Raw genomic sequence first — 14,447 nt, 5'->3', positions numbered from 1 at the left:
TGCCCATCCATGCCTGTCAAACAACTCATATCATCCAAATGATGATCCAAAGTGATCCACTTATGAGCAGTATTAACCAAATATTTCTTTATTACTGCGCTTCTAGTTTGCATTGGGAGAAGCTGCAGCGCCAAATACTGTACTTAGAATCCAAATATTATTCATAAATATGGCAATAAGTTAGAAACCATTTAAAGGGCAACATACCCGGTGTCACCGAGGCCATGCAGAAAGATGACCTAGAAGCAAACATATGGTAATTAATTAGTGCTAATGCATGTTTAGCATCACGCAACACATTCAGACAATCCAAATGCAGAGAGTGGTTTCAATAAATAAAGAGGATTAACTGACCGCTGCAGTAGCTTTTCGGGCGGCAGGCACAATGGCAGGTAGAGGAGCAGACATGTTGTTACCGCACATACAGCGATAAGGTGCACCGAGAAGTTAGCCGCTCTTAGCTAATTAGCTCAATGTCCCGTCAGTTGATTCTTCTCAAATGTCAAAGTGTTTAAATGACAAGTGCCCACCGCGGCGACACCACCTCCTCCGATGTTAGCTGTATGTGTCTCCTATTGGGAACTTTGTAGGGGGAGATAGCACCGGCTAACGGGACAAAATAATATTAGCTCCCTACAGTTCCGTAGACTTTCGGCAAACTGCCCCACCCCTTTCACAATACGATTGGCTACTCCATTGGGCTCGGTCAGTAACGAGAGCTGTGATTGGTCACCTGAATGCCAATCTGCGCTGATCACTAAAGCCACATTCCCATCCAAAGTCCCAAAGGAGTCTATGTGACATAAGGCAACGTGAGATGATACGACGCTTGTAAAGCGTATTTTAAGAATTCTACGTATTCTAAATCGATGTATAGATCTTTGAAGCCAATCTGAAAAGGCATTTATTCTGTCAACATGGCGATTTAACTGGTAATAAACGAGAGTAATTAACACGCTACATTCAGCGCTTAATAGAGTTAATCATAATGACCCACCCATTAAAATAAACCGAAGTTTGGTTTACGTTCACCTTGGTGTGTTTAACATGTGAAAACATGACGTCACTTCCGTTCACGTGACTCGTGTGCCCTTGGCTTGTCAACTTGGACACGTGAGAGACACAATCGTCATGTCTTTCCCTAAAAAACCTCCAAGTAAAGCCTTGGAGGTCCTGCAGGGTCTTCCGCGGATATCCTTGACCAACCTGCGACCTGAGCCCGGATCTACCAAGCACGTAAGACACATTTAACACTCAGCTAGCTAGGCTAATGCTAACTGTTGTCCCGACCGTCGCTTTGCTTGTTAGCTAGCGAGGCTAACGCTAACAGACATTGTGATGGTGTGTTAAGTTACAACTGTTGAATTAAAATGCGTTTTTTTAAAGGGAAGACGACGAGGTAGAGGACAGCACGGCGGCAACCGGAGTGGCAGAGGACATAAGGGAGAGAGGCAGAGAGGCACCCGGCCAAGGCTGGGCTTTGAAGGGGGCAACACCCCCTTTTACCTGTCCATCCCAAAATACGGCTACAATGAAGGACACAGGTACAATACATCTGCCGACATGACAGTAACTATTGCTTAAGTGCCAATACAAAAAGACTGAATAAGCGTGGGTGGGTGCTGCTGTTTTGGTTATCAACCTAAGACACGCTGGTATCGGTCATAGCAGATGTAATGGCACAGGTGAGACGTTTAAGAGGACGGCACACCTGGGGGGTGAATGGAGGCCCCCCCCCCACGTGAGGAAATACTGCATGATGGTGTCTGGTTTCACTCACGTTCCCGCTGTCAGACGTCTAATCCACACGGCGGTCTGTCGCTGTCTCGTCCCCAGTCGCCGTCCTCAGTACCAGCCGCTGTCGCTGCGACGCCTCCAGTACCTCATTGACCTGGGCAGGGTGGACCCGACCCAGCCCATCGACCTGACGCAGCTGGTGAACGGGCGGGGGGTGACGGTGCAGCCGCTCAAGAGGGACTACGGGGTCCAGCTGGTGGACGAGGTAGGGGGGAAAAAGTTGATCAGCAGATTTCAATGAAACTTGTTATTAAAAAAATACGTAATTAAATCAATTACATTAAATATGTAAAAAAATGTGATTTTTAAAAAAAATTTGCACTGAAAAATCCTTGCCAAAATTCCTAAATTGTTCCATTGAATGAAATTGAGTTGAAGTAACGGCCTTCTGCCAGCAGATGGCGCTACATAACAGTGAAGCTGGGGAACCTTGGTTTTCTCTCCCCTCAACGTTCTTTGTGTTCTCCCGCAGGGCGCTGATATTTTCGCAGCCAAAGTCAACATAGAGGTCCAGAGGGCCTCCGAGAAAGCCATCGCTGCCATCGAGAGGAACGGCGGGGTCATCACCACCGGTTTCTACGACCCAATAAGCCTCGGTAACGAGTCATGGGGGATAATCCTGCCTCATCATCTCGTGCATCCGCAGTGACGACTTCCTCTTCCTCCGCCACAGGGATCCTCATCAAGCCGGTCCCGTTCTTTCTGCGAGGTCAGCCCATCCCGAGGAGGATGTTGCCAGGCGAGGACATGGTGCCCTACTACACCCACGCCGACAACCGCGGCTACTTAGCCGACCCCGAGGAGATCCAGCGGGCCCGGCTGGCCCTGGCGCAGAAATACGGCTACGTGCTGGCGGACCTCTCCAAGGATGAACTGTACCACATGCTGTCCATGAGGAAGGACAGAAGGCAGATCTTCTTCGGCCTGGCCCCGGGCTGGGTGGTCAACATGGCGGAGAAGAAGATCCTGAAACCCACGGATGAGAAAGTGCTGCGATATTTCAGCTCTTAGGTGAACTTGATGTACATTTTCTGTAATAAAATACTTAAACCTCCATTGTCGTTCGTCATTCCGCTTCCTGGTTCGAGCCTTTCTGGACAGGGCAGCACTCCTTTGGCGTCAAGTGGTGGACGTGTGACGGCCTCGTGCCGGATGGAAGGAACGCTAAGTGGAACAGGTGAGCGGAAAATGAGGAAAATAAGATAAGTGAAGGAATGAAAACAGGAAACAGATGCCCGCTGCTGTGTTACTTGCAAAATGTGCTGCTTAGGCCTTAGAAGGGGACTTTGAAATTCGTCATATGGCAGCTGTATCCTGGCGTAGACGCGTTCAAAAGACCCCCCCCCGCCCACACACATCTATTTCTCTGGCATACAATCAGAGGCAAACATACATCCTCGACTCCAGTTGGGAATACTGAGGCTTTGCTGAGGATTGACTCACCCAAATCTTCTCAATGACGTTATTTTACTCAACTTAATATTTCCATTCTCAGCTCATTGTGTGATGCATAATAGTTAGCTTTATAATAGCAGTAATAATAATAAATACATCATCTCCTCACTCATTCTTCTGCATCTTTGAGGATGGAGTGAAGCGCTATAGAAATATAAATATAGTTTGCTATATTCGTAGTTATAGAAAAGTCTCATATAAACCAAGGTCATTATTTTTTGTTATTTATACAGTTTTTCCTCCAAAATAAGGATAAAATATAACTGTTTTAGTGTCTATTATTGTAATAATTATTTATTAAAATACTTTACTTATAATACTTTCGGCTGCTGTTGACTTGAATTTTGACTTTCCTTTGTTAATAATTACAACTAATACATTTGTCCTCCCTTTTATATTTTTTTTCTTTATTTTTCTTCACCTGCATGGAAATCACAGGGTTCTACAGCTTATTAAAAGGACCTTTTTTGTGGGGTGGGGGGGGGGGGGGGGTTCTTAAGCAACCATATTTGGTTGGGCTAAAATGTCAAAGTTAGCTGTTTTTGACTTCAAGAAGCATGCTTAGCGACTTTAATAAGGGGCCTAGAATAGAGCCCTGAGGGACACTTTATGCTAACATTGTAATTCAAACCCGTGGCCTCTGTTATGTTTGTTTAGTGCAGTCAAAATGTCACACTGGCCATAAACACGTCACTACTTTACGCTGCTGCTGCTGTAACGGCACGTCTTTATCACAGGAAGCATATGTTTGTGTGCTCTTATGCAATGCTGAATTTGGTATTATTTTGCCTCTATATTAGTTATGAAACATTTTGGTGAGGCAGAGCTTTTGATGCCTTTCTGAGTGCTGCGTGTGTCCATTAAGGCGGCAGGAAAATCCTTGCAGCGTAAATACTTGAAATAAATCACAGCACAGGAAAGAAAAAGCAGAGTCATTGTTTACGGGACGCTTATCTTCAAAGCAGCAGACCCTTTTGACGTTGGGAGCAGGTCTCAGACCAGCAAAGAAGTCTCGCCGATGACAGACGACAATCGATGGTTTTGCCCTAAAACGATTTGTGCGTCTCCAAGTGTGCTTCTGCTGCACATAATCTAATGAGCCGATGTCTGAGTCTAACCAGTTCACGCTGTTTAATTAAAGCTGCAGCCTCGTCACTGCAGCGTCGCGCCGCTTGCTGGATGGCATCGGCGTTTGTTTGGCTTGCAGAGAGCCGTTTGGGACAGACACCGATATCACGATGTCTGGCAGCTCTCAGTCTACTCCGGGCTAATAATGAGGCCTAATTGCGCCTCAACGGCCGCCTCTTTTCTGTCTGCGGCGTATGCTCACACTTCCACAGCGAGTTGGAGCAGACAAGCCGAGCTGAGCCATAAGAGATTTCTATTCAGGTGTGCAGATAAGAGTCTTATCAGCGCCAGCATACAATTGTTCATTTGCAAAGAATGAGTGAGTGTAGCCGTGCTAGCAAGACTGGATGAAGGCTCGTTAGGCGGTCTAGGCCTCGTCAGCGAGTCTGCCTGCTAAGAAATGGAATTAGCTCGTCTTGACGGTCCATGGAATCAATCATTAATATTAGCCCCCCCCCGGACTTGGTCTCATTTGCCTCTTATTTATGGACCTTCTATTTCTTATTGATACTTTACAGGTAGTACAATTATATGATTAGTTTCCATAAAACTATGTAGTTCAATTTTATTGATTTAATTTGTATTTTATGACAGAAATTGCATCCCCAATGTGAGATGATATCCTGTTTTTATCTTCTGTTAGCATTTGATTAGCTTGTATATTACATAATACATTCCACCTATCAATCAAACATGATAATAAATCATGAAAACAATATGTAGGACTTATGTATGTTCCAGTTGACATTTCAGCGTATTTACATGAGCTTCCTTAAAATGATGATTGACATAAGACGTCTTGGAACTTTTTAAGGGTGGGGGGGTTCTTTCTGTGTTTGAAGTCTGGCTCAGTCCACTTTGTTATCTGCGCTGAGAGGTGGGTGCATCATTGTATGTGTGTGGGGGGGCCTAATGAGGCCACATTAAGCCGCTCTCCACGGGGGGGGGCATGTAATCCTCTCAGCTGGCCTTGACGTAAGGCCCCGCCGGGCAGGGCGCTGTTTACATGGCCAGCGTGTGGAGGACTGCCACCCGCTCCCCGGGGGCCTCCGGGTCTGCTGTTGGAACATGTGATTAGAGGGGACGGGGGGGGGGGGGGGGGGGGGGGGGGGGGGGCGGGGGTCAGAGGTGACTGCATAGAATGCTGTCTGCAGCTTTCTATGATGCCACGCTCGCCTGCTGTGTCCACACAATAGCATGCATGCATGCATGCAGACCTCCTGACACTTACGGGAGATATCACGACATTTTCTCCACGAGCCACTGTAGGGAAACGCGGGGGGGGACGGCCAAGGAGGGGAATACAATCCTTCATTGTAAGCGTGCACGCAGACAGGGGAGGTGATCCAATATGGCTGCTTGCCGCACAAGCAGGAGTGTCTCCCTCGTACGATTGCCGACCAACACGTCGTCACTCACGCGGTCTACCGCACTTTTTCCACCGAGGGCCAAATCGTGAAAAGTGAAACTTTGATATTTTCTTTTGAGATTTGTTAAGTCATATTTTTTATTATGTTTTTTAGAATGTGCCATGGGCCAAAAAAAAACTATCCCAGGCCACAAATGGCCCAAAGGCTGCACTTTGGACACCTTGGTTCCAGTGGCTGCAGTACCTCCCTAAAACCACAAGGGGAGCAGCACACTTTAAAGATACTAGTTTATTTCGTCATAACAATACTCTTATAACGATGATAATGGAATATTCTATCATGAATATATTGATCATACAAATATGATTAATAATAAATGAATTCATATAACTATGCTAATTAATGAAAGCCTAAAAGGGCAGCAACAATGGAGGCCGCCTGTGAGCCGAAACTCAACTAAATAAACGTTATTGTATTCACGCTGGGCCTGCAGGAGCTAATTGATTCAATCTATTAGTGTTTCTCACAGCACATCGGCGCGTGCGTGGAATGCTCCACACCGCGGATGTGGATTGGAATCCCCATGACAGCACACGCACACAGCTTCCCTTGCCTTTCATTTCATTCCCACAGTGCGGCACAATGCCGGAGATTTTGCACATTTCCAATCAGCGTTAATCAGGGCTGCTGTTGCGCATGAACGCATCAAGACGCATTATGGGCTCGCAGTGACGCGCAAAGTCCAGACCTTATCTACAAAGTTGCACCTTGCAGACTGACTTTTTTTCCTCAACACACAACCGGCGTGGTGTGTATTATGGCGGAGAAGCATAATACACAACATAATACATATTATGGTGGTCTGAGCAGCATAATACACAACATAATACATATTATGGTGGTCAGAGCAGCATAATACACAACATAATACATATTATGGTGGTCTGAGCAGCATAATACACAACATAATACATATTATGGTGGTCGGAGCAGCATAATACACAACATAATACATATTATGGCGGTCTGAGCAGCATAATACACAACATAATACATATTATGGCGGTCAACATTACAATGCAAACGGAACACATCAGTGCAGGTGGGATCGAACGTCATAATGGGCAGCCTTTGTTAGTGTAATGTGGGGAAACTAGGGGGGGGGGGGTACCTGCAATCATCATTTATGATGGGTATTAATGCAGGTGTGCAATACCTGAAATGGATCGCAGAAATGACGAGAATAAAAGACAAGTTGGCGAGTTTCTGTGAGTCTACTGAAGGTTCAATACACTCTTTTAAAAAGGCACAGCCCCCCCCCCCCCATCTGACGATGAATTCATCATCATCACGCCCCCTTTGTGCACGACTATCAGCTCAAATATTTGCGCGCCGTAATCGTGTAATAAACGTGCCTTGATCATGTTGAAAATGCACTTTGATAGAGACAGTGGATGGCCGATAAGGGGGGGGGGGGGCGCTTGAGAGCCACAATGTAATTAGTAACTATGCCCCCCCTCCCCTCCACGCCACCATCAACTTTGATGTGCACCCATCAATACTGTCAGGACCTATTGATTGGATTCCATCACACTTCGGTGGGCAGAGATTCGATTAATATGGTTTTGAGGGGGGGGGGGGGGGCTTATTTAAAGTGAAGAGTTACATTTTAAACACTGAAGAAAAGAGGATGGGGGTGGGATATGAGTTGAATTTAACAAGACAGACTCTAGCGATCCATGCGTAAAATGGTAACATTTTGTGCGCGTTTTACGCACGAAGAATGATTTATTTAAGAGTGACTTTTCTTCATTTCCACACCGTCTCCCTCCCCGATGAAGTTTCGCGAGGTGCTGGACTGGGGGTGGAGGGTGGTGGGTGGACTGGGGTGGGATGGGGTGGGGGCGGACGGACACAAGTCACCTGGAATTCACACCTTAAATCCACTCCTCCCTGCCTCTCATTGGTGGAGCCCCCAAATAAATCCGTCCATCACAGGCACTTATGACAGCCAACCACTCCCCCCCCCCTACAGCCACGACCCCTGCACTACGATGTTCGAGGCCGAGGGCCAGGCCCCCCCATGCTCGTCTAGCCCGGAGCCCTCCAGCCCGCAGTCCGTCACCTCGGACTCCAGCTGGACCAGCCCCAAGTGTGACCCCCGGACCCCTCCGAGGGTCCGCAGGCCGCTCAACGCCTTCATCATCTGGACCAAAGAGGAACGCAGACGGCTGGCGCAGCTCAACCCTGACCTGGAGAACACCGACCTCAGCAAAATATTAGGTACGCCTCAAATACTACACACTACACGAGTGGACGTGGACGTGACTGTCTTAAAGAAATAATATTATTTTTATAATATTATTATAATAATATTATTTATATTATGCTATTTCTTTTACTGATATTCTTTTTTATTATTTGTATGTTCTATTATTATTATTAAAAGTATTATTAAAGTTATTGTTAGTAGCAGTAGGTAATTATTAAAAATATGTATGATTATAACAACTGGTATATTAGTATTGGTAGTAGTACCAGCAGAAGTATTATTTTTAACATTGTAGAAATAGCATTACTGCTAACAGTATTAGTAGTTGCAGTAGTAGTTCTAGTAGGAGTAGTGGCAACCTATGAGTATTTAAATATACAGATGTATAATGTACATATAGAGCTTTTGTAGTATTGGTAATGGTATTAATAGTAGGGATAGTAATAGTTGTATTTATTATTATATTAAAACTTTATAGATGTAGTATTATTGGTAGTAGCAGTATTTTATGGTGATTTAAAAAGAGGTATTAGCATGGTAATATATGAGCAGCAGGTATTGGTAGTATTAGTGGTACTGGTAGTATTAGTAGTATTGAAGGTCAGTACAGCAGGAGCGTACGTAAGATCTTATGAACGCGGGTCTAAGAGGATGTCGTCCCTCGCAGGAAAGACCTGGAAGTCCATGTCCCTGGCGGAGAAGCGTCCGTACATGCAGGAGGCGGAGCGTCTGCGCGTGCAGCACACCATCGACCATCCCGATTACAAGTACCGCCCTCGGAGGAGGAAGCAGCCCAAGAAGCCGGCCAAGCAGGCGGCCGACCCCCAGCCGCCTCTCCGCCCATCCTCGGGCTTCAGCGTGACCTACAACGTGACCTGTCTGCTCCAGAACCAGCAGCAGAACTTCCACAGCTCCTTCCCACACCACCCTGTGACCTTTGCCCCCCTGCACGGGACCTACCCCGACACGGCCTTCTGTGAGGAAACTCCAGCAGCAGCGGACGCTTACTCGCACATGCCCGCCATGTTCCAGAACCCGCCCCCGTACCCGACAGAACCTCACCTGTGTTTGGACCAGCAGGGACACCTCCAGTACGGGTTCTCCGGGCAAGCCGGGACTCACGCGGATCAGGCGGAACCCAGGTTCTACGGGGGCCCCTCGCTGGAGTTCTACCTGGAGCAGGTGCAGGTGGACATGCTGTACGATCTGGACCGCAGCGAGTTTGAACAGTACTTGGGTCCGGGTCCTCACAGGCCCGACTCAGCCGACCCTTGCAGCTGCCACAGAGAGGAGCGCTTGTTGTCGTGACCGTACAAAGATTGTATATTCACGCTGTACATTATGTGTGTCATGGAATAAATAAGGTCAATTACTCTAGCAGCGTGTCGCCACGGAAACACCACCACTTTCAAACCCTGTTTCATCTCCATCTTCAACACTTTGGGGGTGGGGGTGGGGGCACGGTGGGGTGGGGGGGTATAAACTTCCCAACTTCCTGTTTCATTTTAAAACATTTCACAAAGGCTCTAAAAATATGAGCAGAAGCATCAACACACGTCTTCCATCTGATTGGACGACAGCTGACACGTTTACTTGCAGGGCGACTGTTTACATCTGAAGGCCTGCTCTGCTCTCCGCCCCCCACGGACTTGGGCTTTTCATGTCCAAAATACTTTTTTAAATGCCCAAAAAATGGAATTTCCCACACACGTACAACTCATTTCTTTTTAAATAATACTAAGCTAACTACTAACTTCAATGCAAGAATATTGTGTATTTTGAAATATTAAAAATATATAAAAAAGAGGATGTGTTGTGATTTAAAATTCAAAAATATTTTCTATATATATTTTAAAATACAAACCACTGGAAAAATGTTGAATTTTTTTTCCTAAAAAAATAGGCAAAATATATATTAAAAATGGCAAATAAGCATTTATTCTGACACATTTAATGCAATAAAATGGGAGAATATTCCCTTTATATTTAGAAATGCTGTATAAATCTGCTAAAATATTGGAAAAAATATGTAAAAAATACGTCATGTCTTATGATTTAAAATGCAAGAATATTTCCTTCATAAAAAAAATGCCAGAAAAAGCCTCATATGTTTTCTGACTTAAAATGCAAAAATATTTCATTTTTGTGACATTTGATCTGACTTTAAATGCAATAAAACATAAGATTATTTCTTTTATATATACAAATATAAACCAAGTAAATTTTGGAGAAAAAATTCAAACTCATCCTGAATATTTGAACATGTTTTCTGACTTAAAATGCAATGTTCCTTGAGAAATATTCATGGCAGGATAAGATGCAGAACTCGGGAACGGTCACTGCTGACGTCCCCCAAATACACACCGATGAAAGTTTTTACATGAGATTCATACCTCAACGTGCGACTTGGCCTTGTTTTGGTCAACCTTGGCCCCCCTTGGCAATAATAAACAGTCAGGAAGTTCCTGGAAGGAAAAGAAGATGGTGACATAAGCGCGAAAGAACATGATCAGCAATAAACATGCACGGGTCTCACGGTTACCACGGTTACCGTGACCAAAAGCGCTTGGTTGTTTCCACCGTGACACATGAGGGATGAATGCGAGGAATCTGCACACATCAAACAAGATGGAAATTCCACCAAAACATTCCTCCACGGTGAGGCCCCTTTTTCCAAAATGCCACCTCGGCATGTCCAATATTGACAGGAGACCAGAGGGAGTTGATGTTTAGCTAAAAATAGATCCCGTGGACGTAGAAGAACATTCTTGAGGTTTTGGTGTGCCATAATTAGCTCTTCTTACTGCGAGGGTCTCAGGTCGTTTCCTGTGCCGAGTGGAGGTGGGGTGGAGGCCTGCTGCCTGCAGATAATGCTCATCCAAGTTTTATCCTGCCACAGGAAGTGGGGACGCTGGACGGTTTCTTATCCCACAAGAAATAATGACCCAAGGAGCGAGAAGATTACATGAAGTGGTCACGACAGGATTTGGGGCTTTCAAACTTTCAACGTTATGGGGGCCCTGGCGCCCACGGGGGCCTGGGGGCCCCGGCGGCCCACCCACCTGTCCTCTTAGCAAACACACACAGGAGAGGACCAGCATCAGCTACTGGAAGTGTTTGTTTCTATTCAGCCTTTGTACACGGCATTAGATACAGCTGCTGCTCAAAATGGACCCTGAACGCCTCACCATTCATTTCATTGTGGTGATGTCAAAGTTCAAATGAGATATGACAAAATATCATTCATAGGAATGTGGGGCTCCGCATAAGTCAGTAGGACTTTTTTAAGGGTCCCTGAAGGCCACACTATCACACTAACAAAGTATTATCATAATTTCTAAATAATTCAAAATAAATTCAGTACGACAAAATAAGATATTACATAATGCTAATGTGAGATTAGCATTGAATAAGTACAGCTTTAGCACACAACATGACGCCACCAGGATGCCGCATGCACACAGTCCGCCCCCCGCTGAGGGTTCCCGCTGGGGGGTGCTAAGCCAATCAGCAAAGGCGTTAAAGCGGCCGCGTGGACACAAAGCAAGCAGGTGCTCGGGCAGGTAGAGGTGGACGTGATGACAGCGCTTGTATGGAAATCACATCCTGACGCTCTTACTGTCGTTTTCAATCTTTGGGGTCTTCTTGCCGCGTCTCATCATCAGCATGGAACATGTTACCATGTGAGAACCTACCGCAAAAAAGCTCTTTAAAGGTCCTGCATGTATGGCAGGTGCACGTTTGGTGCTTTTGAGGACCTACTGCAAACATGCCAAAGATGTTCAATACGACAGGAGTCCTTTGCTGGTTCAGGACTGATTGTAAAAACACGAGTCAAAGATCCTCTATATCGGACAAAAACACTTGGCTGTTTTTGAGGACCAGTTGTAAAAATGGTGGCCCTAGATCCTTTCCACAGACAGAGCGTTGGGCCTGCTGCAAAAGTGTTAATCAAAGCCTCTCTGTGTGACAGGAGTGCTCGACTGTTTTGAGGACGGTCCAAATGTGTGATGCGTTCACAGGTCACGTACGGAGCGCGTACAAAGATGTGATGGTGAAAAATAAGCGAAAGCGCGATGTGTATGTAAGTGGACATAAACAATCTTCGCTTTGACTGGCAGCTTATTGTTGGGCGGTCGGGGGTGGGCCCCTCAGGAGGAGCGCCGTGCGCCTTTTAACTCCTTTGTCCTTCTCCTTGTATTATTCTTCTTTGCAGAGCCGTGTTTGGAAAAGAGCCGCACCATTCCGCCTCCTGCTGTTATTCTTCCTGTGCCGCTCGCAGCTGGAAGAACAGGAAGAGCTAAAAGCATTCGTGTGTATGTGTGTGTGTGTCATCGGTGATTACAGGACGGCTGCTGTGGCGCGGGCCTTCGTGCGTGCCCACGAGGGGCCCGGCGGCCGAAATAATGCCCTCCCGGGGGAGGGGGGGCAACATATACGCGCCCTTCCTCACCTTTTCTTCTTCCATGCGGGGAATTGTGGCCACGTCGCTGAACATAAAGTTGAGGAAGGTGAAGGCTGACGTGGCCAAAAAGTTGATGAATGATTCCAGAAGGGCAACAAATGATGGAAATCCACTCAGCCAATACGTCACTGGGTACGCCCATATAATGCTAGCTAGCAGCATGCTAAATGTTGACTGGATTATTGGGCCTGTCCGTGCCCAAGGTTTGAATGATGCCAAAATGACATCATGTTGTCAATAATATTCATATCATAATATGAATCATCAGCAAAAAATAAAACATCATGACCAACCCCAGCCTGAATAATAAACACATTGGAATACTTGGAATAACATCTTGGATAACTGGCAGGAGGACTTCTCGTTCTAATCACAGTAAAATATCCCAAATATCTGATGTGCTTTTCATTGCTTCCTCTTTCCTGCGCCGCCACTTTCCCAGGCAGGCAGAGGAGCCGTCGGGTGGGGGGCGGTGGGGGGTGGGTGGGGTGTCGGGATGACAAGGCGGTCCGGCCTCCCATTGTATGGGATTGTATGTGTGCGTTTACTCGGCATGGGAGCGCAAGGACAGTAGGGGCGGCCAGAATACAATAGGCTCATATTTATTTACTGCTCTCCTAACGGCTGATAGCGACCTTACAGTCGGGGGGGCGCTCATAAAGAGCATCAAGGGCGAGCCCCCGGCTAGACCCTCAGGCTGGGACCCCTGCTTAGCAACCGATACGTTCCTAGTTTAGTCATCAATACTGCTATGTTGGAGTGTGTAGAAGAACACAGACGAATAGAAACGGCAAGTCTCCATACCGTGATGTCAGGTTGAGGTCAAAGGTGCTTGTGATAAGGTGTAGTACCGGTGTGGTCCAGTGGAGGGCTCCCTCTGTGTTTACAACCTGCAAGGGAAACAGGCCCATGTTAGTGCAATAAATGAAGGCATTGGTGTTCTAACATGAACAACATGAGCTTGCAGCTTTTCTGTCATGCAACTGTTTATAGCATTGATGTGTTGGGATGTGGCTGTGGGTTTCCACCTGTGGGTTCCCACCTGTGGAGTTCCCACCTGTGGGTCAGCCAGCATCAATCTCGGCATAAAAACACGCGTTACACCTGCTCACGCTGGAGGAAACAGGGCATCCACGCTGTGACCTACATGAACCAGAAGATAAAAATTAATTTTCCCGGCGGCATTAGGAGAGGCAGTGTGATGCTGCACGGGTGTGAGTGGCTTTGCCCGCCGCCCAATCGCTCGCAACGTTGCACAGATTAACTCTGTGGAGGATTAAAACCTCAAAAATAGAGAAATCCTTTGACAGATGAGCAGATTGATTTAAAAAAGGGGGGAATGATGAGGGTTTGAACTTGTGGGTTTGAACTTGTGGGCCGCTGCTGGGCTCGCCTGGGACTACTGGAAGTGTAAAAGGACAAGGAAGAGGAGGAAAGGTGAGCTCACAGGGCAATAATTAGCCTTTCACCCTTTAGAACCAAAATACGTACTTTCATGGACGCTTTAAAAAACAGAGGAAAAGTGCTAATTATTTTTTTAGAATAAAATCATAAAATGTGAAAAATACAACCCAAAATTTTAGAGAGAAAATAGGTTAATTTCTACAAGTTATAATGAGATATTTGGAGAAACAACCAACCAAAAAAAATCATATTTTTGGACAATTAGGTTGGGGAAAAAATATAATAAATATGATATTATATTATATATTAATTATTATTCTATATATATGATATACTGTATATTATTACATTACATATTCTAATATTATGGGAATAAAGTCATAATATTACAAAGGAACTTTGATTATTAAAGATGATTAAAGACATGATTAAAGACATCCCATGCGGCCCACCTGCCACGCAGAGAGTGAAAGTAAACGCGTGTGCACGGCGACCACAAGACAAGCCCGGTCACCGCCGAAGCCGCTCACTTCCCCCTCGGACGCCTGCAGCTTCC

At 45.9% G+C, this 14,447-nt stretch overlaps 2 protein-coding genes and 1 long non-coding RNA gene across 3 annotated transcripts; 2 read left to right on the top strand and 1 right to left on the bottom strand.

Annotated features, from left to right (window-relative positions):
• Window positions 1–202: 202 nt before the first annotated feature.
• Window positions 203–2,224, bottom strand: LOC131108528 (uncharacterized). Its single transcript, XR_009120472.1, has 3 exons — window positions 2,077–2,224; window positions 1,781–1,990; window positions 203–239 (listed from the first exon to the last, which is right to left on the bottom strand). It is a non-coding gene; the product is annotated as an uncharacterized LOC131108528 (long non-coding RNA).
• LOC131108525 (large ribosomal subunit protein uL15m-like) lies at window positions 1,056–2,853 on the top strand. The gene is made up of 5 exons (XM_058059538.1): window positions 1,056–1,236; window positions 1,387–1,544; window positions 1,837–2,002; window positions 2,270–2,393; window positions 2,471–2,853. The coding sequence occupies exons 1-5, from the start codon at window positions 1,132–1,134 to the stop codon at window positions 2,806–2,808; spliced, it is 891 nt and encodes a 296-aa protein (XP_057915521.1). The 5' UTR covers window positions 1,056–1,131; the 3' UTR covers window positions 2,809–2,853.
• A 4,951-nt stretch (window positions 2,854–7,804) lies between these two features.
• LOC131109160 (transcription factor sox-3-like) lies at window positions 7,805–9,330 on the top strand. Its single transcript, XM_058060824.1, has 2 exons — window positions 7,805–8,033; window positions 8,690–9,330. Exons 1-2 carry the CDS (start codon window positions 7,805–7,807, stop codon window positions 9,328–9,330), a joined length of 870 nt encoding a protein of 289 aa, XP_057916807.1.
• The last annotated feature ends 5,117 nt before the right edge of the window (window positions 9,331–14,447 follow it).

The sequence above is a fragment of the Doryrhamphus excisus genome, chromosome 21 (genome assembly GCF_030265055.1).
Source record: "Doryrhamphus excisus isolate RoL2022-K1 chromosome 21, RoL_Dexc_1.0, whole genome shotgun sequence".
NCBI lineage: Eukaryota > Metazoa > Chordata > Actinopteri > Syngnathiformes > Syngnathidae > Doryrhamphus > Doryrhamphus excisus.
This window is presented reverse-complemented; position numbering and strand designations above follow the sequence as displayed.

Coding starts and splice junctions, on each gene's coding strand:
- LOC131108525 (XM_058059538.1), top strand. CDS start 1,132: ATGTCTTTCCCTAAAAAACCTCCAAGTAAAGCCTTGGAGGTCCTGCAG. Junction 2,003..2,269: donor GGGTCCAGCTGGTGGACGAG/GTAGGGGGGAAA, acceptor GTTCTCCCGCAG/GGCGCTGATATTTTCGCAGC. Junction 2,394..2,470: donor CTACGACCCAATAAGCCTCG/GTAACGAGTCAT, acceptor CCTCCGCCACAG/GGATCCTCATCAAGCCGGTC.
- LOC131109160 (XM_058060824.1), top strand. CDS start 7,805: ATGTTCGAGGCCGAGGGCCAGGCCCCCCCATGCTCGTCTAGCCCGGAG. Junction 8,034..8,689: donor CGACCTCAGCAAAATATTAG/GTACGCCTCAAA, acceptor CGTCCCTCGCAG/GAAAGACCTGGAAGTCCATG.